At 41.1% G+C, this 26,510-nt stretch overlaps 1 protein-coding gene across 13 annotated transcripts in view; it reads left to right on the forward strand.

Annotated features, from left to right (window-relative positions):
* ERC1 (ELKS/RAB6-interacting/CAST family member 1) overlaps positions 1–26,510 on the forward strand; it is a 159,331-nt gene that overhangs the window by 115,236 nt on the left and 17,585 nt on the right. For 10 of the 13 annotated variants that reach the window (XM_082240419.1, XM_082240426.1, XM_082240414.1 and 7 more), the window contains 2 exons: positions 6,483–6,627; positions 20,794–20,895. In XM_082240419.1, coding sequence (XP_082096545.1) covers positions 6,483–6,627; positions 20,794–20,895 — 247 coding nt within the window. Of the gene's footprint in view, positions 1–6,482; positions 6,628–20,793; positions 20,896–22,723; positions 22,791–26,510 lie in introns of all 13 variants that reach the window. The other 3 variants (XM_082240417.1, XM_082240418.1, XM_082240415.1) reach the window with 1 other exon arrangement.

The raw sequence follows: 26,510 nt of genomic DNA on the forward strand, positions 1-26,510 counted from the left end.
TTCCTCTGAAGGAGTTTTTTTATTTGATTTTGTTTAAGGCTATTTATAGAAGGGCTGCACTTTCCCAGTCTTCTGTCCCACACAGGTTATCTGAAAACTTGGCTCCTGTCATTAAAAGCCTTCTCGGTCGTTTCCCCCCTCGCTGCATTTGCTTCATTTCTTAAAATGTTTCCAGCTTTGGAAAGCTTGGGTTTCAAAATCTTCGCTCTCCCAGCTACATTTCAGTGTTTGTCATAATGTTCACAGTTTTTTGTAATAAGATCATTCAGGTTATCTTTATTGCCCCTCTGAACTTCATCCTTGGTTTCAAGAATTTGTTAACTCTATTTTTAAGTTAGCCTCAGAGTTTTTCCACAGTGATGTCCAGGACAGAAAATGTCAACGGCAGATCTGTGTGAAAAGGTGCCTGTTTCTGTCAAGCAGTTACTGCTTTTCTCCCCTCAGCTCGACCCCTGCTTTGAGCATGCATTGGCCTCTGTCTGTGTCTTCAGGAAGGAGAAGAGCTTTGGCCTATATTTGAGAACACTGTTCTCTCTAAGGAACTTGGCAGTTCTGGAACCACATGAAAGCCATTAGCATCAATCCCCTAGGTAGGGTTTGTGGTGAACTTTGACTGCTGTAATGACTTCTGTATTACAACAAAGGCAACATTTTTGTAACATGCTTCTAATCTTTGATAGTTGAGAAGAGGAGCAGAGACCACGTGCTGCTGCTTTTAACATCCCTGTCAGTTGCTGGTTACAACTAACCTACAAAGGCTATAAAGTACCGTATTTTTTGCTCCATAGGGCGCACCTGACCATAAGGCGCACCTAGTTTTTAGAGGAGGAAAACATGAAAAAAAATATTCTGAATCAAATGTTGTACTAAACTATTTAAAGCAGCAAAGCGGGTGGCTCCTGTTGGCTTTGCTGCTTTAAAGCGAGCCTCAGAGGAGGGAAGGAAGGGGAACCATGGCTTATCTAAGTCCAGTTAATAATGCTGAGCCTGATTTTATATGCATCTCAAAGCCCTTGACATATATACATTATAATGACAAGCTGAGATAGGCCTCCTGCATAGGAGGAGGGGAGGAGAAGAGATGGAGCCATCATAGCTCAATGGGGAGAGCATGGAGAAGATCCCAAGTTCAGTCCTTGAAAGCTTCTCCAGGTAGGACTGAAGGTGTGTCTCCTGAAACCCAGGTGAGCCTCTGCCCATCAGTGAAGACAAAACTGAGCTAAATGGGCTCAGGGGTCCTGACGTGGTACAGGGAAGGTCCCTCTGTTCCTGTTTAAATTAGCCCTTTCTTCAGAACCGTGGGGACTACAATCTTAGTTTGTTTTTAAAGGGAACAACTGTAACCTCAGTGGCTTTGCATGCAGAACACCACACGTTCAATCCCCAGCCTCGAAACTCTGGCAAACTGCTACCAGTCAGTGTTGACATTACTAAGCTAGATGGAGTAGTGGATCCGACTCCTTATAAGGCAGCTTCCTAGGTTCCCATTAATGCTTCAGATCTGGGTGTGAGGCTTGCTGTCACGTTTAGTGTGGCGAGGGTGGTTCTTTGCACATCTGGAAGATGACTGTGTCACCTCCCATCACCCTCTTGAAGGTGCTTTTACAGCTCAGGGAAAAGGGCAGGCAGCCACAGCATGTGTAGACTGTAGCATCCTGAATTAAGGGAGGGATTCCCCTTGCAGCCAAAGGGTTGTTTGAGGCTACCACGAAAGAGCTGATCTTAAGCTTGAAACCAGGACTTGCTCTTTAACCATGCTGCTCCTCCAGTTGCCAATGCCATCCATGTAATCTTGTGTGAATATCAAGTGTGGGTTGTGTCCAGGAACCTGGGAGGATTTCTTTCACATGAGTGCATGTTTTCGTCTTTAAATAAACAGCCCATGCAAGTTTCTAGCTCTTATGGCCATGCCTGGCTGTCTCAGTGGAAATCTGGGGAGGCTGAGGTGGACTTTCCACTGGTCAAAGTCTTCCTGTCCAGCATCTATTTCATGCCCACTTTCCCCACTGAACCCCCGCACCCTGCTTCAAAGCAAGCCACGGAGGGGATTCCCTCCGCTTTTTACACGGGTGTAAGCTGCTCCCCTCCCACTTTCCTGCTTCAAAGGGAGCCCGGGAGGAGGGAATCCACTGCAGCCTCGAGCAGCGAGAAGGATCCATGGGTCCCCTCCTTCCCTCCTCCGTGGTTGCTTTGAAGCAGGAAAGTGGGAGAGGAGCTGCTTACACAGGTGTAAGCGGTGTCCCTCCCACTTTGCTGCTTCAAAGCGAGCCACGGAGGAGGGAGGGACCAACGGAATCCCCTTCCCTCCCTCCTCCCCGGCTCAGCTCAGCAGCCACGGCTCTTGCTGGGTTTACAATGAGCCGGAAGGAGGGACAGACGGCAGTCCCTCCTCCCGCCTCCCTGTAAACCCAACCAGAGCCACAGACACACTCTATGCAGCTCTTGCTTTAAAGGGAGAGCTGCGCAGAGCTTGTCGGCAGCAGCGGCTGTTGCTGGCTTCGCTCCATAAGACGCACAGACATTTCCCCTTACTTTTTAAGGGGGAAAAATGCGTCCAATGGTGCGAAAAATACGGTATGTGAAATATTTGCCTTAAACTGTGCCACCTACAATAAAGGGGTGGTACATTCATGAAATTTGTTTAGGGTTTCATTAAAATTGTGTTAAGGTTAACCCCCACTTTAAAGAAAGTAGGGGAGAAACATTCCACATCCAACATACTGAGGGGATTTAAAGGCCCCCAATATATTCTCAGTGTAAATAACTACTATATGTGCTATGTACTATATGTACATATGTGCATATATGTACTATATGCAGCAATTAAGATGAGATGTAACCCCAAATAGTATTGTAGGGGTTTTATTCATATATAAAGTTGATTTTCAGTTTGGGGGAAGGAATCATCAGGGATTTGAGACCCCATTGGGCATCATTATCAACTCCATAAATAATCTCTGTACTATAAACCGTAATCTCTTAATACAATTTTATTTTTACATTAAACTGGAATCATTATCAAATGCATTGCATTTGAATCAGCATATAAGTAAGGTGTTTTGGGTCTATCTTTTTTGCAAGCATAAAGAAGTTGAACTAGCAAGCCTAGACTTAGCTAAAAGGTAAAGGTAAAGGACCCCATTCAGTAAATATTATTGTCCTTCTGTGGTTTTGAACAATATGCAGCGTTGGTCAGCATTGATAGCAATCACTTAGCAAAGAATTGTGAAATATAGCCTTTGTGAAAAATATAATGGTTTGTGTAATGATCAGAAACCTGGGTTACTGTCAAAATATGTTCCTGTATTGATTTATAGGTGATGGAGATTAGTTTTAAAAAGTAAAATTCATAGCAGCTTTGTGATCTGTGCAGCCAGACCATTCCTTATTCTTAAATTAGTATAAAAAGCATACCAGTCTCTTTCATTTAATGGGGAAAATAACAGATCTAGAACAGGGAGAACATTGAGCATGTTAAGAAGTTTACTCCATCACTTTGGGGCCACCGTAGCTACCTCTGAAACTGAAATTCAGCAGCTCACTGGTGAGCAGAGGCCGGCAACAAGAAGCACTGGTAGGGCTGAGATCTATTGTTTCTAAGTGGTTGCAGGGCTGTCCAGGTGTCCTGATTTAAAAGCTGCTCCTTGAGACAGGAAATTGTATCTTGTTCTGAGGTTTACTGTAATAAAGTACATAGTCCTGAGGGATGGCGCTGCTGGGTCCATGAATCACTTTATGGGCAGGCTGCTCTGACCTCGGCCCAGTGATTTATTCATATCATTCCACAGCAGGAATGGGAGAAATGTGACCAGCAAATGGTCTTGCTCCATGGATGAGCCTTTAACTAGGAGACCAATATATATCCTTGAAGCCAGATCCAAGATGCCTTTGCAGTATGCCTTGGGAATCTGTTAACAGGGGAATTCCTCAGATTTCCTGAATGTGCTTTGTGATCTGTCGAGATCTGAATGGCTTGCTTAAAAAAAGTAAAGGCTACAGACTGCTGTAAACACACTTAACTAGGGAGTTAAGCCTTAGGACTTATTTCTTAGTTAACTTACACAGGGTTGTATTGTTAGAGAAAAATCAGTACATTTCAAGTGCAGGGCTCCCAGTAATTCACTCTCAACTTATATTTCTGCCCAGGAATTATTTTGCACAATGCTTGTGCTGCTACTGTTTTGTACAAGTCGAATAATGTGATGGTAGAGTTCTGATAGTAGAATAAATCTGCAGTTCATAGAACTTACAGTTGTCAGCGATAGGATAAGGACTTAAATCGGGGGTAGGCAACCTAAGGCCCGTGGGCTGGATGCGGCCCAATCGCCTTCTCAATCTGGCCTGTGGACAGTCCAAGAATCAGCATGTTTTTACATGAGTAGAATGTGTGCTTTTATTTAAAATGCATCTCTGGGCTATTTGTGGGGCATAGGAATTCATTCATATATTTTTTTCAAAATATAGTCCAGTCCACCACATGGTCTGAGGGATGGTGGACCGGCCCATGGCTAAAAAGGTTGCTGACCCCTGACTTAAATTATTAAAATAATTTACTCATTGAAAAACCTGTCCAAAACTGCATACCTAGTGTTTATTCATTAGTCATCTGTTGATGACAGCAACTTTGAGTGATTACTTACACCTGTGAAACTGCTGTCACAGATCAAATATTATAGACAGAGCTTTCATATTCCTTAACTAGCACCAGCTGAAACACATTGCTTTCAGTGACAGCAGTTGATGCTTTCAACTGCTAATCATCACGTGGCAAAATATCATCAAATGGCATGTATCCATGTGTGGATCTGCCCAGATTAATATAAGAATAGACAGTAACTTTTCAAGTGCAATATGCATTACATGATAGCTTTCTGTGTGTGGCTGGACTATGTGTACACTCGTTATCTTTTCCTGCCAATTCTAGCATGTTTTCCCTCCCTTTCTTTTGTGCTTGTCAAATTCCTAGTTCATAGTTGGTATCATACACCCCAAGATTGGCATTCTTTTAATTATACAATGCAATTTACACTTATATTCATACATACAACAAGCCTAGGATAATGACTTTCAAATGGGGTTACATATTGGTCTGAGAGGACAAGCTAATGCTTTTTTGCCATATACCTGTCTTAAGATCTAGAGTGGGTTATAGCTTTAAATCAGGGGTGGCCAAACTGTGTGGCTCTCCAAATGTTGTTGGGCTACAACTCCTATGATTCTTGGCCACATTGCCTAACACCATCATGAGGATCACACGTTAGCTAATTTTGCTATAAATAATTTCAAGTATAAAACCAGTAAAGTAATATCACATTTGGAGCAGCATCCTTTAGTTAAATAATGGGAAAGGTAGTACTTAGGAAGAGAACTACAGTACAGTGGTACCTCGGGTTAAGAACTTAATTCGTTCCTGAGGTCCGTTCTGAACCTGAAACAGTTCTTAACCTGAGGTACCACTTTAGCTAATGGGGCCTCCTGCTGCCGCCGTGCCACCACCGCCGCACAATTTCTGTTCTCATCCTGAAGCAAAGTTCTTAACCCGAGGTACTATTTCTGGGTTAGTAGAGTCTGTAACCTGAAGGGTCTGTAACCCGAGGTACCACTGTACCAGCTGACAGCTTGCATGTTTATATCGTGGAAATAGGAGCAATCTTTTATATGAAAAAAAATGACAAAAGTTGGCCTGAATCATTAGACACTGTGTTGGGGATATAGTGACTAAGGTGCTGGGGTGGCGATTAAGGCATTCATTGTCTCTTGTCTTAGCCCTGAGCAGTGATTCTATAGTCTGAGAATCTTGCAAGAAGAATGAGGATCAAAACATTGTAACTATGGGAAAGCAAATATTGATTTATTTTATATTATACAGAATTTCTATAGAGCTGTCGAGAATAAAAGCTGAGTCATGTCACCACATCATTACCTTTATTGTGGGGAATTTTTCTACTTAAGGCCTAGCTGCATATTGTATGCGGGGGGGGGGGGGAGTAGTTTGAAGTGTATTGAGTTCACACCTTGAACTAAGGACTGATTGCAAACTTCTACACAGACTATTTGGGATTATATTATCCATTTAGAATGCAGGTAGAGGTGGATAATTTGCAATTTGGAGAGGTCTCCCAGGCCTGGCTCCTGTTTTGACAGCCCCTTCAGCAAAGCATCCTCCAGCGGCCTCTCTTCTGTGTCATGGAGACACAGGCAGACACAGACTGGAGGTAACAGCAAACAGCACCAGCCACACCCCAATAAGTGCTAGGTGGCTGTGTCTGGGAGCCACCTTCATTTAAATTTCCCACATAACACCACTCTTGGTCATTGCATTGATCTAGCAGCTTGACATTCATATGACAATCCTTTTTAAAAGCATGGTTTTAAAGGGGGACTTGGGGCAGGTGGCAGTAATAAACTTAAAAACTTGACCAGGTACAATTAGATGTTGTTGAATGTACGTGCAATTAAGCCGTTCGCCTGTTCTTTTTCAGGCAAGAAGCCCTTCTAGCTGCCATTAGTGAAAAAGATGCCAATATTGCTCTGCTGGAGCTGTCGTCCTCCAAGAAAAAAACGCAAGATGAAGTAGCTGCACTTAAACGAGAGAAAGACCGCTTGGTGCAACAGCTGAAGCAACAGGTACGAGAATATTGTTTGATTCAATATGTGAGTCTGCCGTTCAATTTGCAGCTTGCCTTAGGCAAATCCCCTCGGCTACTACCTACCTCCTCACATGTCATGCTTTCCCCAAACTGAAAGCTACCACAGCACTTTAATATTTTTTCCAGCTATGAAGGCTGACTCTCTTACTTTCTCAAAAAGAGAAAAAGCCAAAGGTTAAAGGCAACCAGTTTCTGGTGGGGTTAGGAATCTGTCCTATAAATAGTTACGTGCAAGACTGAAGTAAGTCCTACACATTAAAAATCGTTGATCATTTTATTTTTCTATGATATGAAACAAGTGGCTGGAGTCCACATGGGCTGTATGAGGACTAATAAACTGAAAGCTAAATCCAAATAAGACAGAACTGCTCTGTGTGGATGGCCTGTCAATCCAGACAAGTAGCATTGATCTTGCTCTGGATGGAATCTCAGTCCATGTAACAGCTTGGGTTGGATTAAAATGGATCTAGATAAGCAGTTTATTCCATGTGTGCCTGGGACTGAATAGGAGCATCGTGTCTGTAAGTGACAGCTTAGCTTCCATGGAGGAATAAGAAAGTGCTTATTACCTGTAGTAACTCTAGGAACATCGGAAACCCAGCCATATTTTCTGTAAGAAGTCCCACAAGTTATTTTGAGAGTTATAGGCATGCAGACCTATTATTAAGATGCTATCCTAGATTAGTAGATAACAAACTTATTGTCAGAAAAAATTCATATACAACTTATGAGACATATGCTCTCCTCCTCCTTTTTCTAGCTAACACAAACATGGGAGAACTGTTTGAAGGAAAATTGATACTTCTGAAAAGCTATAGAAGTCACTTAAACTATTCTTGGTGATTTTTAGCTAAGCAATTCATTTGCCAGATAGTTAGCAGCAACTCCCATCTTTGGACAGCCACTTTTGGGCCCCCAGCCATCACCACCACCACCATTTACTTCACTTTCACTCCTATTACAACTAAATTACTCTGTTGCCAAAGGCAGCAAATTGGAGCCAAAAAGCCTTTCCACCAAAGGTTTCTTCTGAAGCACCGGTACTCTGGTAGCAGTGGTTTTTCACTTAACATTTAATATTGAAATAAAATGTTTAATGTTTGCTCAATTAAGTTCTTTTTCCGATAGTTAAAACCAACATTAAAACAGGTCAGAAATCAACTTTACCGTTTTTGTAATATTCAGCTTTACTGGAAGAGTAATAAATACTGTCACTTTGCAGCAAGATGGCCATTCACCAACAAAAGGCTTTGATACACAGACTTTAATGTAAAATACATATTTTCATTTCACCATGCTGATAAAATGCTTCTTGGCATTTGACATTTGACATCCATCCTCAACAATATGAGGAGAGGAAAGAATTCTAGTATTATGAGAATCTATGATCCTGCAGGCTTGATGCAAAACCCGAAGTAAAAGCCTTGAGAGTATTTTCCTATCATGAGCTTCTTAGGTTTTTATCCTGAAGAATGTGAGATTTGTAACTCTCACAGAAAATACTTTTTAATAAACAGGTGTCTCCTGAAAACCTCCTTTTATGTGGTGTTTTTGGCTGCCCTTCTATCAGTTGAATAACCTGTTCAGCATAGCATTATAGTTCCATTTTTATAGACTGAAGAACAGTTAAAATCCAAATCATATACATAGTAGGTAACTTTCTAAACCCCTTAAAGCATTTTGTAACCATCAGTATCATTCTGCTTAATACATTCCACTTGAGATGTGGCTAACAGCAGTGGGGACAGGACAAGCTTTCTAACCACCATGAAAGCAACAACTGAAGACATCTGTCTATGGAGGACCAGCACAATATATTTTGTTGCACAAGGCAAAGTACAAGATGGCACCTCTTTGAATTCCATGTACAAAAGCCAAGTGGGCTTGCAATTGGCTCTTACATCAACACTGGTGACAGGATAACATCCTCCACCAGACCAGATTAGCAGACCAGATTAGAAGGCCCAAGAGACAGGCCACTTGGCAACAGAGTTATTAAATAGTTTGGCAGAAATAAAAAACTGAGTTCAAGTTTTTCATCTGGCAGCGTGGGCTAGGACAGCATCTAGATTCCTCTCTCAAATCCAGCTCTTTGACATCTAATTTATCTTACAACTTAGCGTAGAATAAAGTTCACAAAGAAGTCAACTGGAGTTTTCCAGAAACTCTGTAGCCACACTAACCTTTGGGTTAGAGTACAGAAGCAAAATTACTCTTTGAAAATGCTTCACAACTTCTATCCCAGATGAATGGTAAGTAGCCAGTGTAACATCAACATTTTCAGAATTAGTTCTGTGAAATGTAGACTTCTTGTTATAACTTCTGTTACCCAATAAGTAGGTAGGTTCCATGTTGGAGATTCAGTTTTGCTGTGTAAAGGGGAGTTCATGCCTCATGAATCTGTTAATCTCTCCCCAGCAACCCCTAAGGAAAAAAGGCAACCATGGATGAGAGCATATCATCTCAGAAACTGGTTAAAATATTAAGAGCCAAGAGTATTCATTAATTAAATAAATAATAAAAATTAATGAGTAAAACAACGTATTTCTCAAACTATGAACAATGTAAAGTGTGGATCATCAACAAACTGTTAATTTTTGCAAAAAAATACAACAAAACTAGAAAACTCAGTTTAAGGGAATTAACTCATAACATGACTAGCCTCTGCAAGAGTGTTTCAGTCATCAGAATGCATACAAAAAGTTTGATTGAACAACTTAGATTCAGCAACCAAATAATGGCTACCTATTTTGTAGCATTCTGTGATGATTCCTTCGGTTTCCCTATTTGCATTCCTCACACAGTATCAGATTCCCACCCACTCAACTAGCAAATTGGTTACTGTTAAAGAGAAGGGAAGAGTTTTGGCAAAGACATTCTGGTTCTTTAATTTCTCTGTGTGCTTGTGTTTAACTTTGGATGAGGAGAAGTATTTCAGAAAGAGGATATGGTATTAGTGTTGTTTTAATTTAAAGTTCCTAGTCTTTTAGTAGCAGGAATGGGTTTTAATATAGAGACAAATTCATAGCAAAATGCTTAGCATTGACCAGGCCATTCCAGTAAACTGAGCTGCCTGTTCCAGATTGACTTTCAGTGTTCATCCTGTATTTCCTGTATCATTGAAAGGATGAAGTGCAACTGTCACCATATATTCTGGCCACAGTTTAACTACCCCCTCCCAGTAATTTTTCTTAACTGGTTCCTGGTGCCATACTGGTTGTGGGGGCTCTATTTAGAGTTGGGAGGGTGAGTAGCATAGCTTCTGGAAAGTAGTACTGTTTAACAAAGTCCAGATGTGCTGATGAGTGAAGCTGGTACACTTGGATTAGAAGTTATAGCTGAGCCCTGCTATATGTGTGGTGAGGCACTCATTGTAGAATTAATGTAAATCTAAATAACTTGGCCTGCTTATGTACAGTTTATCTACCAGATATGTGTCACAACATAGTTCTCAAATCATTAGATGCTGATTATAGTTTATCACCATGTAAAGTGCTGGTCTGCAGCTTAGCTTTGTCAGTAGAAGCCATGGGGAGATAGATTTTCCTGTGATGTCTTTAGTGCTTTAGATTTCTGAGGTTTCCCAGCAGAAGCTCTTCAAGACAAAAGCTGTCACTTGCCCCTATCTGCATGCTAGTTGATATTTAAAGAATTCTCGTAGCAGTGAGGCAAGCCTTAGGAAAGGATGTGGAACACAAGCACACTGATGAATCAACCCCAATGGATGTGTTTGGGGCAATAATAATATATAATAATAATAATTTATTATTTATACCCCACCCATCTGGCTGGGTTTCCCCAGCCACAAGGGTTGAGCATCCATAGCGTGAAGACATCTGGATCCCCTCAAAGAGTATATTGCTTACTCCAGGTTTCAAATCATGGAACTTCTCATAAGCAATAATAGCATAGGTTCAAAACATAATCCCAAATATGAACAATGGCAATGGAAAAAATGAATATAACTGCACTGTTTTTAGGCAGATGGCAATTGACCTTATAGGGGGAGATGGTCTGGCTTCAGAAAACAGTCTCCAACGCAGAAGAGCTTCACCAATAAGAACTTCAACTCTCTGCTGCCAATAAGGTTTTTCTGTCTCATGTTTGACTTGCAAGCACCACCTGTGCTCTCTTAGTCTATGTTTTCACACCATTAACTTTAAGTCTTTTTTAAAAAGTTTTTTTTAAAAAAAGTCAACAAAGTTACAGACAGGAAAGCTGGAAGTACAGTGGTACCTCAGGTTAAGTACTTAATTCGTTCCGGAGGTCCATACTTAACCTGAAACTGTTCTTAACCTGAAGCACCACTTTAGCTAATGGGGCCTCCTGCTGCCGCCTCGCTGCTGGAGCACGATTTCTGTTCTCATCCTGAAGCAAAGTTCTTAACCTGAAGCACTATTTCTGGGTTAGCGGAGTCTGTAACCTGAAGTGTATGTAACCTGAAGTGTTTGTAACCTGAGGTACCACTGTAACTGTATGAATGACCAGGGCTGACCTCAACAGTTGAATCAATCATTACATATAGCCACTGCCTAAAGCAGTGGTTATTTTCCTATAGAGCAGTGTGCTGTGGCACCCTGGGGTGCCTTGAATGATGGTTGGGGTGCTGCAGGCAATACTGGCTTTTGCCCTCTTTCCTTCCCTCCCTCCTTTGATGCCCTCTCACGTCTCTGCCTCCCAAAGGGTTGCAGCAGCCCTGACTGCAAGCTCCTCAGGTGAATGTTGCCTCTGGAGCTGGCCAGGGGTTGCTGGTTGCCAGGAACCGAGGTAACCTCAGAGTAAGCAAGCAAGCAGGTGAGGGAGCCCAGCCAGCCAGTCCTCCAGCCCTTGATGTTGGGAATGGACAGACAAGTCCCAGGCCCCAATGGGACCGTGTGAAGAGGCATCTCTTTGGGGCGGGGGGGGGGGTAGATCACAGACCAGGGACTGCAGCAGTAGCTGCCCAGAGGACTCCCAAGGAGAGGGGGCTGAGGGAACACTCCACAAGGGAGGGTGTATGAAAAAGGGTGAGAGGCTGCCAGCTCTGCAGGAAAGGGCTCCTGAGCCCTCTGCATAACTGGGCTCCTGAGCCCCACAGGGGTGCCGCAGAAAGAATGTAGTGGACTCAGAAAGGTTGAAACCTATGCTCTCTAGAGGTTTTTTTTTTTTACCCATTCATCTCTGTGGTTTCAGATTATTTTAGCTGCTGTTCTTTGTTTTTGTTTGACTGGCTTTTAATTCCCGCCCCCCCAAATCTGATAAATATATAATAAGTAATGAAAATTCTGCATAGCATTTGAGTGACCAATTCTCAATAGTTCTTACAACAACCATGTAAATGAGGTTAGTATTATCCCCTAATTTGCAGGTGTGCTGAGACAGAAAATATCCTGGTTTGTCTTAAGGTCAATTGGTTAGTTCATGGTAGAGGTGAGATTTGAATCACATACTTCCAGATTCACAATTAATTTATTTTGCTATTATGCGCTTACATTGCCATATAAACAATAGACAGTCAATTAGTAGGCAAAAAAAGGTAACATTAAAATTTACTCTTAAGTTTTCAGTCTGTTGCCTTGCATTGTCACCATCACAATGAAATTCTTTTCTTCGATGATGCAGACAGAACTTTAAATGTGAGGGTTGCCTTTCCAAAGTATGTTAATCTCCCCCACATGTTGGAGCTGTGGTTGCTTCTACCCTGAATTCATTCTTGTGGCTAACAAAATGAGATCATAGAATCAGCACAATTTTGAATCTCCAAAAGACTAAGAGAGATAAATTAAGGTAGTACAGAGGATATAGCAGAATTCACATGAAAACTAGGTGCTTTCATTGTTTCTGTACAAAGTTTAGAGTTACCTATTTACTTAAACTTTTTATGCTTGTTTGTTTGTTTGTAGTGTCTTGAATGAATGTGTCTGGGGTGTTTTGTAGATTTTTAAAAATAGTTTATTTTATGTACTATCCAGCTCTGGTATTGGTACTGATGTAGAATGGGCTATAAATCTAAATAAATATGTATATATCAGATTGCTGTCTTCCCTACCCTCTGCCTGCCCAGTCTCATACAGAATCTATCCTCTTTATATTTCGTGCTGAAATCAGAATCTTACATTTCTGCCAACTTCTGAAGTTAAAACGGTTTTTTAAAATAAATAAATAAATAAAAATCCTTGTATGTTTGCATAGTTAAAATGGGAAGGCTGTGCTCTGTGTGGAAGCAATAAGTAGCATGAGGTTTTTTAAAATCCATGTTGCCCATTTCTGCATCCCAAAAGGAAGCAGATTGGGTTTCAACAAGTTGTGCTTGACTGGAGATTGAAGAATCCATTGTCTGGGAGTCCTAGGGAAATCTGGATTCAGATCAGCTCCCTTTTAACCATCTGTTCCATCTTTCTCCTCCATTATTTCCAGATGTTTAAACTACTACAAAATTCTGATATAACTTTTGTTTCCTCTTCCACTCTCTATAATCAAACCTGACGTCCTTCCCATTATAGGTCTTCTGCCTTTTATGATACTGTGGGGATTTTATAAACTTTTGGCTTTCCTGATCCTTCTCAGGACCCCCAGTTACTAGTAAATCAGCCAAGACTTCTGGCCTTTTTCTGTTAGCTCCTTCATTCCCACCTCTTCTTTTGCTTCTGTCTATGATTTGTGATACTCCTTCAGCTGGCTTGCTGGCCTTAGAATGACACTATCATCAAGGACATAAGGCATAAGGCTGAGTACGGTAAATGATTTAGGTTTCTCTTGTTCAGGGGAGGTTGTTCACCACACACATGCACCAGATACAGTGGGAAGTTCTAATCAGAGAATGCTTCAACACTATTTTCCATGTCCTTTGCTTGTATATGCTGTCAGTGTTATATCAAAGCCAGTTCCAAGGGTTCCATCACACCTGAGTGTCACACTAAGAAATTTAATCCAAATTGGGATGGCTCTCAATCATATCTGTGCAACAGAGTAAAATAAGGAAAATCTGGGACACAATTTGGACTGGGAGATAAAAATTGTAGCTTGCCTCAGGTACTAGCACTAAGGGTCCTTCTATATGGGGATTTTCTTCTTGCCCTACCTATGGTAATGATGGGCATTAGGAAGGGGTATAGAGTATAGAGTATACAGTATATCTTAGGTATACAGTACTGTAATAGCTTTCCCCTTGCTTCCCTCTCAGACTCAAACTAAGATACGTATTCAGGAAAGAGGTGGGCAAGGGTGAAGGGAATGCCTGAGAACAAGTGACTTTCAAAAGACCAGATATCCTCTCCGCAAAATGTTACGGACAATTAACTGGTATAGAATAAATAAGAGATTGGCACTAAATGAAAGTCATTTACCAGTACAAATGTCTACAAGACATTTACTAGTCATCTACTGTTCAAATTGTATGGTAACCCTTTTATTATATACAAGTGACAGAAAAGGTGGCTGGGAATTATCTGTGCCTCTTTGTGTGACTATATATACTGTCACCATGTAAATGAACACTCAGCCAATGAACAAGATATGTTAAGGATAGATAAGGAGTGGAGAACCTGTTGGACCCCAACTCCCATCAAGCCCAGCCAGCACAGCCAGTGCTCCAAGATGATGGGAGTTGTAGTTGCACAACATCTGGAGGGCCACAGGTTCCCCATCCCTGGTGTAATTTAGCTAAGCTATTTTGTTTGTAGCCTTCCCTCATTAATTATATGAAAAGAGGAATTTTCTGCCAGTTTGTATCTTATGTGTATGTGTTGTTCAGCCTTGTGTTAAGCTGCAAGAACTAGCAATTTTAAGAAAATACCTTTAAAATTTAAGGACATGTGCAAGCATATGTATGTCCAACTTGTAAAGCCACTGTTGAAGGAAGGGTATTTGTCATGAGCAACCGTGTCTACTCAGATCCAGCTTAGGGAAAGCTGTTCCTATGTGTTTGAGGCAGAAGCTGGCTGTGCATGGTGTATATTTGTAAAAGTTGTGGTGTAAAAAGCTCGTGTGTGTGTGCATTTTACGTACCAAGCAAATGTGAAACACAATAAAATTGCAAGCAGTGCTTTTTTGTAAAAAGTGGACAGCCCACCTGAAGTATTTGGGAGACTGGTGTGAATGATATCATGATTCTGAATCACTGATAAATACATGAGTCAAAAGCACAGTGAAAATCTGTGCTCACTCTGCACACAAGACCATCACTAGTTGTCTTTCTAAGGTAGATCTGTAAGCAACCAATTTATTATGGCTGCCGCTGCCTTGCTTACTACTCCAGAAAATATTGTGAAAGCACTTGGCAATGCTAAGGGAAGAAGTGAGGGAGGACTGTACTCCTCCTCCTCCTCCTCCTCCTCTTCTTCTTCTTCTTCTTCTTCTTCTTCTTCTTCTTCTTCAGCCAACTTTGATTATTACTCTGCCAAAAGTAATAGCAGGCTCAAATAGTTTTGTTTCTTTAAATAATGTTGCTATCAGCAGTGTTTATATGATGCAGACACAGGCGCATTCATGTGTGCACCCAGAACTGTTCCTACGCTCTTGCAGACAGCCTGTGTTAAGCTGACACTGAGCAGTCCCCATCACTTTAGAATCCAGGAATTTACATCTATTGGTAAGCATTTTTTCCCCTTCCTAGGAACAGTTCCTAGAATTGGGATGGCGGGCTGGGAGGGGGATGATAGTATTTTCAGCCTACATATAACCCTTTGAAGGTGCAAGCAGATTTCTTGGTCATATGGTAACACACACAAACAAAAGCTCTGGTGAATCTGTGAGTGTTGATCACCTTAGATTTGTTGCCATTTCAGGCAGTTCAATAGCTACTGAAAGAATTCCTAGCTGCCTAAAAGAAGGTTGTATAGCTGCAATTATTGTCAAAACAGTGAGATGGCGCTGTGTGTGTGTGCCCTCTTCCTGGAATCTGAATAATTCACCCACAAATAGATGAAAGGAGAGCCAGGCACCATCTTTTTTGGTGCAATAGAAGTGGTGATATAAAATTGTAATTGTTTGAAACTATTTCATTGAGCTTTTATGATAAATTTCTTTTCACATTGCCTTTGAGAAACTATTACTTTGTCCAATGTTGCTAATGACATTGCCATTAGAGAAACTAGACTGCCCTTGAAGCTTCAACTATTGGACGTTTAAACTGCACTTTTCAAGTTTGCAAAACTGGAATGAAACCCTTCATAACTTCCATAAACTGGAATGTTGGTTAATGTGATTCTATTTTACAAATATTAGGGACATGGGTGGCGCTGTGGGTTAAACCACAGAGCCTAGGACTTGCTGATCAGAAGGTGGTGACGGGGTGAGCTCCCGTTGCTCGGTCCCAGCTCCTGCCAACCTAGCAGTTCGAAAGCACGCCAAAGTGCAAGTAGATAAATAGGGACCGCTCCAGCGGAAAGTTAAATGGCGTTTCTGTGCGCTGCTCTGGTTCTCCAGAAGCGACTTAGTCATGTTGGCCACATGACCCGGAAGCTGTATGCCAGCTCCCTTGGCCAATAAAGCGAGATGAGCACCACAACCCCAGAGTCGGTCACGACTGTACCTAATGGTCAGGGGTCCTTTTACCTTTATTTTACAAATGGATGGTAAATCTTGACCTAAACCAAACTTGTGGTGCGCTGAACCAAATGTACATGTATTTTGCCTGTAAGGTATTTAATAAACCAACTGTTTTTGTAGTCACAAGAAGCAAAACTTAAGGGCTCATCCAGGCTTCCTTTTGTGAAATTTTTCTAGACATCTCCAGGTTTTAAAGTTGCCTGGAAAGCTCAGTGCCAAAGAAAATCTGGATGAGCCCTAGGTTCTTGGGACAATCCAGTCCACACATAGCTTATCAGCTGCATGGATGATAAACTGTGCTTGAAGTGGCTTGTTCCAAACTGTGCAGAGGAAGGAGCATCCAGCACTCTTCCATCAGGCCTAGAGGCAGTTCCAGCTGATAGTCCCTGTTAACATCTGTTGTTGATGAGACAAAACCAGGGTTAGGGAAATTGGTATATAGGCTGGAAACAGCTTTGGTGGATAGGCACAGCAGAATGGATCACAGGGTGATGGGTGCAGCACCTGATTTAGGGTGGTGCAGGTGATCCCCCCCCCCCGGGCACTGAGCCAAGGGAGTGCAAAATACTACTACTAATATATTTTTTAATACCCTTTTTTTTAAAGCACCAAACGTTTGTTCTTGCTTAGGGCACCATATTACCAAAGTCTGCACCTGGATGGGTGAAAACTAAAAGCATTGTACATAAATTGTATTGTACATAATTTGGAAGCACAATGTTCCTAGTATGTATATGAAGCTAATTATATTTCGTAAGCTGCCTTATAGAGGATTTGCCTTGTAAGGCAGCCTGTAAGTACTTCAAATAAATAAATAGAAATAAATAAATAAACTATCCAGTGGAGGTGTAATTGAACTGAGATTTATATATTTTAATCATGAATTCCCCAGCTCCCTTCAGTACCTTAGCACAGATGATATTCCTTAGGTGCCTATTAAGCAATTACTATAATTTTTTGTTCTCTTCTTACATTATTGCTTTACCTCATATTAGATGTAAATTTAGATACACGGCAGTGTAGCTGCAGCACTGGCCCATATTTTTGTATATGCTGCCTATCACTGAAGTATGTTTGACAGCTGAACTGTATCTTATAACTTCTACCTGAGAGTTGAGCTTGTACTTTTCAGTACAGTTGGCAGAATAACTCATGTTTTCGGTCCAAATTGCCTATTTTCATTAAAGTAATTTACTTAGTGCTAGAAAATCCAGATGAGGAAATTGAAATTATAGACAACTTTACTGACACATCATTAATTATAGTTCTGTTTATATCTTCTTGCCACGTTTCTTTTAGAGACCCTTACTTCAGCAGTTTATTTAAAAAAAGAAGACAAGAAAGCATCCTAGCAATTTTACAAGGTTTAAAATGTGATATTATGTGCATAAAACCAACAAAGACTTATCCTGCTATAAAACATAGGCAGTGGTAGCAGCTGCCCACTGCTGCTGCTAGGGTGAAGGGCAGGGCGAGGCATCTAACAGCAGGTGGAGCTAGGGTCACAGTAGGCAAAACACAGGTGGCACATAGACAGGCTTGATGCATAGGGAGAAGAAGTCGACAAGGGGTGAATGGGATAGAAATAGTCAGGGTAGAGACTGGGAGGGAGAATAAACAGGTTAAGAAGGGTTAGGGGGAAGCAAGCAATGTTAGAGGCTGAGTGGAGGCAGAAAGGGAGTAAGGCATGCTGCCCTGCAAAAAAAACTGAAGTCATTTTTTCCACAGTGTAGAAACCAAATCATCTTATCATGGTTCTCTGCCCCTGCTCCTTCTGCTGCTTCCCATCCAGTCTCTAAAGTGGCGTGTTGGCTAAGCTCCTGTCTCTCGGAACAGAACGGCAGGAGCAACGTGAGACAATGAAAGCATCCTGAATGAATTCTGAATATTCCAGGGTCACCAGTCAGAGTAAACTTAAGGAAAGTGTTTTAAAGTGTGTGTGCTCTGGATTATTGCTGGGTGTTGGTCTGGAATAAGACAGTTTGTGCACATTGTGGCAAATAATACTGTCCTGATTGACTGGGTGTTTCCAATTTCAAGGCAAAAATGCAATTTGGAGAATGGGTGAGTTTTGTCACCCTTTCTGAACTTTTTTTTCCCAATGAGAAATTGCTTGGAAAAATGCATTGGGTGGTGTCTCTCCTCCTGGAGATCTAGGGGGTTGCTGTCTGAGATGGCACAGTACAGTTTATAAAAATAAGTAACATCTGGTTTCTCAAAACAATCACGAGTTTTAGGTATCCTTGTAACTTTTATTTTACATTGTAACATTATTATTGACCGGTTAACATAAATTAATAAAACAGCAAATACTCCATTCAAAGTTATATATTGCTTCTTTCCTTTGTTTATAAATATATTTGTGTGTCAGCCTTTGGATTCTAGGTTTCGAGACTGAAATTACTTGATGTTTGTGTCATGCCACAAGTTGGGACTTCCAGTAAAATAGTTCTCATGTTTCCTTATAGTGTTCTGGAGCCCTCTTGAACAGTTTTCTAAACAATGATCGCCAGAATTATTTCCCACATCACCATTCCAGTCACATATTTTGCAAGAGCGTGAAATATCACATTCCTACATTTAATGTAAAGTCGCTTGGGCTTTTTCCCAGCTGCATCTGTTTTAAAAGAATTGCTCATGGCTAACCCCTTTGGAGATGTGTGGTGTGTGATTTTGGACGTTATACCACCACATCTAAGAGTTTAAGGCAAAAGGTAGGGCAGGTGTTTTTTCCAGCTCTGTAAACAAGGACTGAAGTCTGAGAATGTTTATCACAGTGCTGTTTTTATTTCACAATGGTTAAGTGGCTGGTGATGCAACAAGCTGTAATTCAAGATCAAAAGAACACATCACTTCTGATGATTACTATGTTAGACTCCAGGAGCCTTCACAATAGACGCATACAGTGGTACCTCGGTTTTCAAACAGCTTAGTTCTCAAACTACTTGGAACCCAAACACTTCAAACCCGGAAATGAGTGTTCCGGTTTTTGAACTTTTTTCAGAAGCCGAACATGCTCCGATTTGAGTGCACAGTTTTGTTTTGAGCGAGCAGCTTGGCCCCAGCAGCGACTACCGCTGCTTCCTTCCCTTCCCTTTCCTCTGCTGGGAGTTGGGCGGCTCCTCGGAATGTAAGTGACTCCGAAGTAGGGAGACTAGGAAGTTGGCAACTCTCCCCCAGCGCGCAGAGAGGCGGTGTTTGGGGGGGAGAGTGGGGGGGGAGAACTATGCTGGGCAGGTTGACCTTCCCACCCCCTCGCCTTTCCTCCCTCCCTCCCCCCACCCCAAGCCCAACCCTAAGCGAGGTCCAGATGAGGCAGTGTGGGCGCTGCATTCCCGAGTGGGGTATTGGGGCGGTTGGACTGCATGCAGGCTCCATCCTGCCCGGCTCAGTGTCCAGTGGCTAGGAGCACAGTCGAGAGCAGCCGCCTCCTCCTCCTTTCCACGTTCCGGTGCTGCTGCAGCATCCTGGAGCCGCCATGCCAGGGACGCGCAGGCAGCGCTGCCCTGACCAGCTCACGGCTGTCGCTTTGTCATGCTGCCTAAAGTGGAGACAGAAGCCCTGGGACTCGCCAGGGTGAATGGGGAGCGTGGACAGATGCCAGAAAACATGCAGCCCCCTCCCACATCCAGTTAGCCACCTCCTTCCCCACCCGCACGTGTGCTTCTGAGTTCAACACCACTCCCTAGCAACTGGCATTTAGATGTGGCATCTTTACTCTCTGATATCAGATCTTAGTCCTAGGATTTGATGGTTCTTCCTCTTCATCCCGCCCCCACGTTCAGCCACTGTCCCTCCACCCAACAAACAAATACTTCCTGCCAGAAAACCCTGGACTTTATTCCTCCCACTTGGGGGGTTCTGGCCTGTTAGGCCCGTGAGCAGCCTCTTGTCCTTACCATATTAGCTGCCCTTTCCATTTTGCTTCCTCTTTGCTAAGTCATTCACCCTCCAGGGCTTCTTCTGGCCTTACATACATTTCAAATACCTTTTAAAAGTCTTAACATCTTGGTGACTTGGCACAAGGCCTGCAAAAAAGGGATCCATCTCCATATGCTAATATTCTGTTTTGCTTATTTTACCTTTGAGCATCTCTTGTGTCGAACCAGAAAGAGTCTTAAAAGTTTGTAAGTTTGTGGGGAATTGACTTAATAGAATACTAGGCATTGGGTTATATTTGTGTTCCTGATTCAATATTACTGTCATCTTTTTATTTAATAAAAAAAAAAACATTACTGTCATCTTAATTTGTTTTCCTGATCACACATTTATTACACGTTCTCTGTACCAATAAGTCTAAACCTACCTAATCCCACCAAGCAGGTTTCATCAATAAAGTGATAGGAAAGGTAATTTTATATAATACTACCATATTCTTATAGTTTATTTTTTTTATCAGTGATTTACTTTTAGCAGGTATGTCAAATGGCTTGTCCATACAAAAATGGTTTTTCCCTTGGAACACTTGAAATTGGAATTAGATATTATTTCATATGATTATCTGTATATAATAGGAAATTTATACTCCAGTTCTATTGTTATATTTAATACATTGTGCCCATCTCTTTTATAAATAAAACCCTGAAAACTCAGTATTCTTATGTCTCTTTTGCAGACTCAAAATCGCATGAAATTGATGGCAGATAACTATGAGGATGATCACCTCAAATCGTCATCTCATTCCAACCAAACTAACCATAAACCCTCCCCAGATCAGGTAAGAACCCTGCTCTTTTTCTTTTTACAGTGATCCTTTACTGTTGTGTACTGATCTGTATATCTAGAACCAGAAGCAGCTTTTCCAAAAGGGAATTAAAAGAATGAGCTTGTTCTGATTATGACATGGATTTCCTCGCTCTGGTATAAAATTGGAATTCCTGTTAGCAAATCATTAGATTTCATTATTTCAGAAGGACTGGTCTAGCAGAGGTTTGCTGGCATATCATTCTTAGCGTAACTCAAGTGAACAGTTATTTCAGATTGCTTCTTTCTATGAGACCTGTGTGCTCAAATCTGTGGCCTTATTGCTTGTTTGTAAGGGTGGCTGCATCCATGCGAGGAAATCCCAGCCTGTGCGCTAAATGATCATAGGCTGTTCCTGTACATGCTCAATGAAGCTTGTCCTAAAAGAGAATCAATTTACCATTTCCTATGCACAATTTAACTTCAGATGTCGCTGGCTGAACTGAGACGTGCTTGGAAACTAACAAGATGCTTAGCAAAACCCATATTCAGTGCAAGAGGACCTCCTAACTAGAAAGCTCTCGCCAGTACTGCAGCATTCACTAACTTAGTTAAAAATAAGAATAAACCTTATCTGGTTACCATCTAGCTTGCTAAGGTGAATACCTCACACATCTGCACCCTCTTGTAATTCTAAAACCAGCATAGAGGCATCCCATTTATATAAAAGTATGACTATGTTGTGCAATGATTATGGGGAGAAATGAAAAATGTAAGTGTGTTGAAAAATGCTTGAAATTGCCCACTGATGCAAAAATTATACTTCAGCCACTTCCAAAGGTGATATTAAGGGGGGGGGAGCTTAGGGAGGCTTGGTGTGTTGTGTGTGCATTCCTTTGAAGGACACAAAGAACAAAAACTCCCCACCACTTTCTATCATGCTAAGCTTTAAAATTAGAATCCAAGGGTCATCTAGTCCAACTCCCTGCAATGCAGGAATCATAACTAAAGCATCCCTGACAGGTGGCCATCCAACCTCTGCTTAAAAACTTCCAGGGAGAGAGAATCTACCACCTGCCAAGAGAGTCCACTACTGAACAGCTCTTACTGTCAGAAGGTTCTTCCTACCATTTAGTCAGAATCACCTTTCTTATAACTTGAATCCATTGGTTCAGGTCCTGGCCTCTGCAGCAGAGGAAAACAAGCTTGCTCCATCTTCCATGTGACAGCCCTTAAGATATTTAAGAAGGTATTTATTTCAAAGTACAGCCACCAAAGGAATCATTGTATCCTGCTTTATTTATTTATTTGGGGGCGCGTTTCTAAAACCTGCAGTAGGGAACTGAGAGTCCTGCCTGAAAGCCATTTGAGGCTATCAGTAGTTGGAAACTTTCAAGCTACTATTTGGAGATGTCAGACATAACATTTCTTATGATGGAGCAGCATTGATATTGCAGATTAAGACAATGCTCTGCAGTTCTGACTTTCCTGGGGAATAAAAGGATATTTGTTTTGCACACTGAAAGGAAGCGAAGGGGCATTTCCTTCATGTGAAATATGATTGCAGCAGAAGGTAGTGATCATATGAGATGAAGGCAAACTGTCACATGTAGAGAAGTTCAGCCACAATTACCAATCAGATGTGCCTTCAGCATATTTTAATGTTCAGAAATTAACTAAATCACCTAAGAATACTTATAGTGATTCAGGGTATTTGAGGAGTATAAGATACAAGGAATTAGTGGCTATTTTTTCTCCCACTAGAACGTTTTTCTTTTGTGTGGTTTAAATACTAATCGAGTCTTTATTTCATTCCCATGCTGCTCTGGGGCTTTTCCCCCTTGTCTTCTCTCAACCAATAGGATGAGGAGGAGGGTATTTGGGCATAGCCAATCAGATGCTCTTAGTTCAGCCATTTTGTTCAGAACGGTGAGAATCAGCTTTCTTTACCAGTAGAAAAGTTTCCCATGGTCACTCTTGCATCTTGCTTCTGTGTGATTCATGAGGTTTGGGTGTCTTTCCTTTCCCTTTCTAATGTGGCCTCTGCATGTAAATGTTTTCCTACTTATTTGTATTTTTTATTTTTTTTAATCTGTTAACTTGTTACTGTTTTGTGTCGTTGTGAGAATACACTCCCAGAGCATGTGGTTGGATTTATATGCAAACAGCAGCATGATTCATGTTGTAAGAGGGAATGTCGCCATTATACTTTAGCAGTAGTTTAACCATGGTAGCTAATATTTGCATTAGAAAAACTTTTGCTATGAAGCTGAACAATCCAGAGGTTCTCTTTTTAAAAGTAACAAATCACTCAAATCACTTTTCTGCAGGATTTGAGCACGATGAACCATGCTGCTGATATTGCTGCAAGATTGTTGGGTGCCCCAGTTACCTACAGTGTTTGATAAAGCAAATGAGGATTTGGAGAAGATTAATAGTAACTTAAGGGAAGAAATAGCTTTCCAACTTTTCTGCATTCTGCCTGATTTATTGTCTTGTTAAATATATTGTTGCATTGATCAGATCCTCCGTTCTAAATCAATTATGTAGGGAACCCACAGCAATTGTGATAGGGCCAAAGTTTTAATTTTACAACCTGGGAGTTGAATTGGCACTCCCTTTATTTGGGAGGGGGGAATGATTTAATTCATGCTCATTAGTGATCTCATGCCCCTTTGGAGTCTTTCTTTGCCATGTCTTTGTGTTTGTGTATGGTGTTAAAACTATTCAACATGATGGTGAAGAGTAAGTATCATGCTGAAGGATGCCAGGGAGCTGGGTGAGCTGAGAGGTAAGTTAATGAGGGGGAAAAGGAATTAGCTTAGAAGGCAGGAGCAGTTCAGACTCATTTACATGGTAAAATGAAAATACTGTGGCAGATGTTGATTAAAGGAACTTCCATTTAAACACTGCATGTACAAAGAGGATAAAATTGAGGAAACATATGTGCTTCTCTGTCAACAAAATGTTTGCTCCTGTTACTTTGGAAGACAAGAACTGACACAACAGATAAAAGGGTAATAACATCACTGGGGCTTTAGTGGTTGTTTGCAACTTATTTGCTGTGGTATAACTCCTACATTTGAAATCTTAATGAAAGAGGCAAAGGGTAGGACATGAGGATGCAAGAAAAAGGAAGAGAATATGAATATTTGAATGGACAAGAGAGAAGATGGACCATCAGATCCATTACTGAAGTGTGAAAGTTGAAATCTTTAGATCTTTAGTATACTGATACAAAGTGTGTTGTGCCTATGCTATGTGTATTGTTTGTACAAAGAGTTTTGTCAATGGGCCCTTGCATTTGGTCAGGTTTCCAGTGCCTTGCTGTAGTCAGTATATAGTCAGTCACTAGGACAGATCAGGTCAAATGCTCTATAGTAGAAAGGACTTGCTCCATCTGCCTGGGACACCCAAGGTGAGCTTCCTTACCTGTGGCTGCAAGTAGTTAATAAACCATGATGCTGTATCTTCAGTCCAGAGATAAATGTGTACACCATAGGAGTAAAGTCAAACCTTACCATAATAGTTCCTGATGTACTTCCTATTTCAGGAGGAAGTACCAGCTGATGTTGAACAGCTGAGCCTGTACTAGTAAGAAACCCCTTAGCTTTTTAGGTCCTGCAGAGGCCCATCTGGGGATTGCTGTTCAATCCTGTCATCTCTCTTTGTGGTTACCATTTTTGTTATACTCCATGTGGGTAACTCATGTCCCAAGTGTTCCCTGCCAGGGCCTTGCCCTCCTCCCTCTTATGCCTAGTTTTATTCCTACTTAGGGCCTTCATTCTTCCAACTTTTTCGCCATCAACCACACAGAAGCCTCTTACTCCCTTCAACAAGTCCGCCCCAACCTCATTCTCCATACCAACCACTTAGGCTTGGTACCACCATTCAAAAAAATCAGAATTTACCTTTTATGTAATAATGCTCATTTAGTTGTAGTCAACTAAAATTTCCTGGCACTTTGAAGTCTAAATGAACATGAAAAGCCCTTAATACAGTGTGTTGAGTAAAAAGAGTTTTGGTTTTTTAAATTGAATTATGTCTATCACTCAAGGACAAGTTACAGGTAGGTAACCGTGTTGGTCTGCCTTAGTCAAACCAAAAAAAACAAAAAAACAATTCCTTCCAGTAGCACCTTGGAGACCAACTAAGTTTGTTATTGGTATGAGCTTTTGTGTGCATGCACACTTCTTCAGATACTACTTCTTCAGTGTATCTGAAGAAGTGTGCCTGCACACGAAAGCTCATACCAATAACAAACTTCGTTGGTCTCTAAGGTGCTACTGGAAGGAATTTTTTTGTTTGTTTGTTTCGACTCAAGGACAAGAACAAATAGTGTCATCATCATCGTCGTCGTCGTCCCCCCCCCAAAAAAAAAAATAACTAGCAGTGTGTTCAGGGGTTTTGAGTCTTAATCCCAACACACTAATCTTGACTAATCTTTGGATGCAAACTCAGGAAATTTAACAAAGGTTTTTTTACTTATATTTGGTCCATAGCGATAAAGTTGTAAAATTCAGCTCTCACCTTTACTATCTTACTCATCATAATGGTCATCTTGTGGAAGAATAGGCACTGAAAGCCACCATGATCTTTGTATGAAGAGAAAACTGAATAATAATTGTCTCTATGATAGTGAGCCTCAAATAAAACTGAAAATGCAGTCTATCTGATTACTAAAAGGCAACGTCATGAAAACTTACCTGGAGACGTGCCATGCTCAAGGCTTCAGCCTTCTGACATCAAAATGAGGATCTTGCCAAAGACTTTGAAATTAATTCCATTTCACTCCCTAAATTCAGTAGGAAGAAGTGGTGGTTGTTGTATACCTTCACATACCTTAATACGTCCATCCTCACTCTGTGGTTTTGTTTTAAAAAATGTTAAAACTATCGCTAACACAGAAAAAAGGCTTTAACACAGTATCTGACACATCTTAGAAGAACTGAGCTCCAGACTTTGTGGTTCATAACATATTGAACAATATGAAGCCACCTCATTACTGTCATCAAGAGATTCCTCTCCTGCACTCATATCCAAAAATGACTTTGTTTAAAAACCATATTAGTTTACTGCCAGTTTCCAAAACATTTTGACAGTGGAGAAAATGCTGACACATAAAAAACATTTGATGTTCCCATGATCTGCCCTTCAGTCTGTATAGGGCAGTTCTGTTTTGCTTCACTTAGGCAGGTGCCAAACCACTTTTGAGAACAGACCACTTTCAGAGAAGTGGAGCAAAAGGCAAGGGGCACAGTAATAGTAGTCTTGTTTTAGTCCCAGTTTAAATTTCAGTCATCTTGGAAATTCTTTAAAATTATGGTGTCTGAATTCAGCCAAGTGCACATTCAGTTTTCCATCTTCATCAAAGCATCTCAGTCTTAAAACATTGTTCCACTGTTCTGAATTTGGTTGTGAAGATCAGAAACATTTTGTAAGTAGCCTGCCAGTTGTGGCAGTTCTGTGATGTGGACAGATATCTATAGAAGAGTACATTAATTCACATTCTTTTCTTTAAAAAAAAATGTGATGATATAATGCAAGCTTTTTCATAGTCTCTGGAAGCTGTTTCTGGGAGTGTCAATAGAGAAAGCAGTGTTCATTCTTTTGTATCTTTCCCAAGGTTTTTTTTCTTCTCCCCCAAAG

This window comes from Podarcis vaucheri, assembly GCF_965113315.1.
Source record: "Podarcis vaucheri genome assembly, chromosome: 10".
Taxonomy (NCBI): Eukaryota; Metazoa; Chordata; class Lepidosauria; order Squamata; family Lacertidae; genus Podarcis; species Podarcis vaucheri.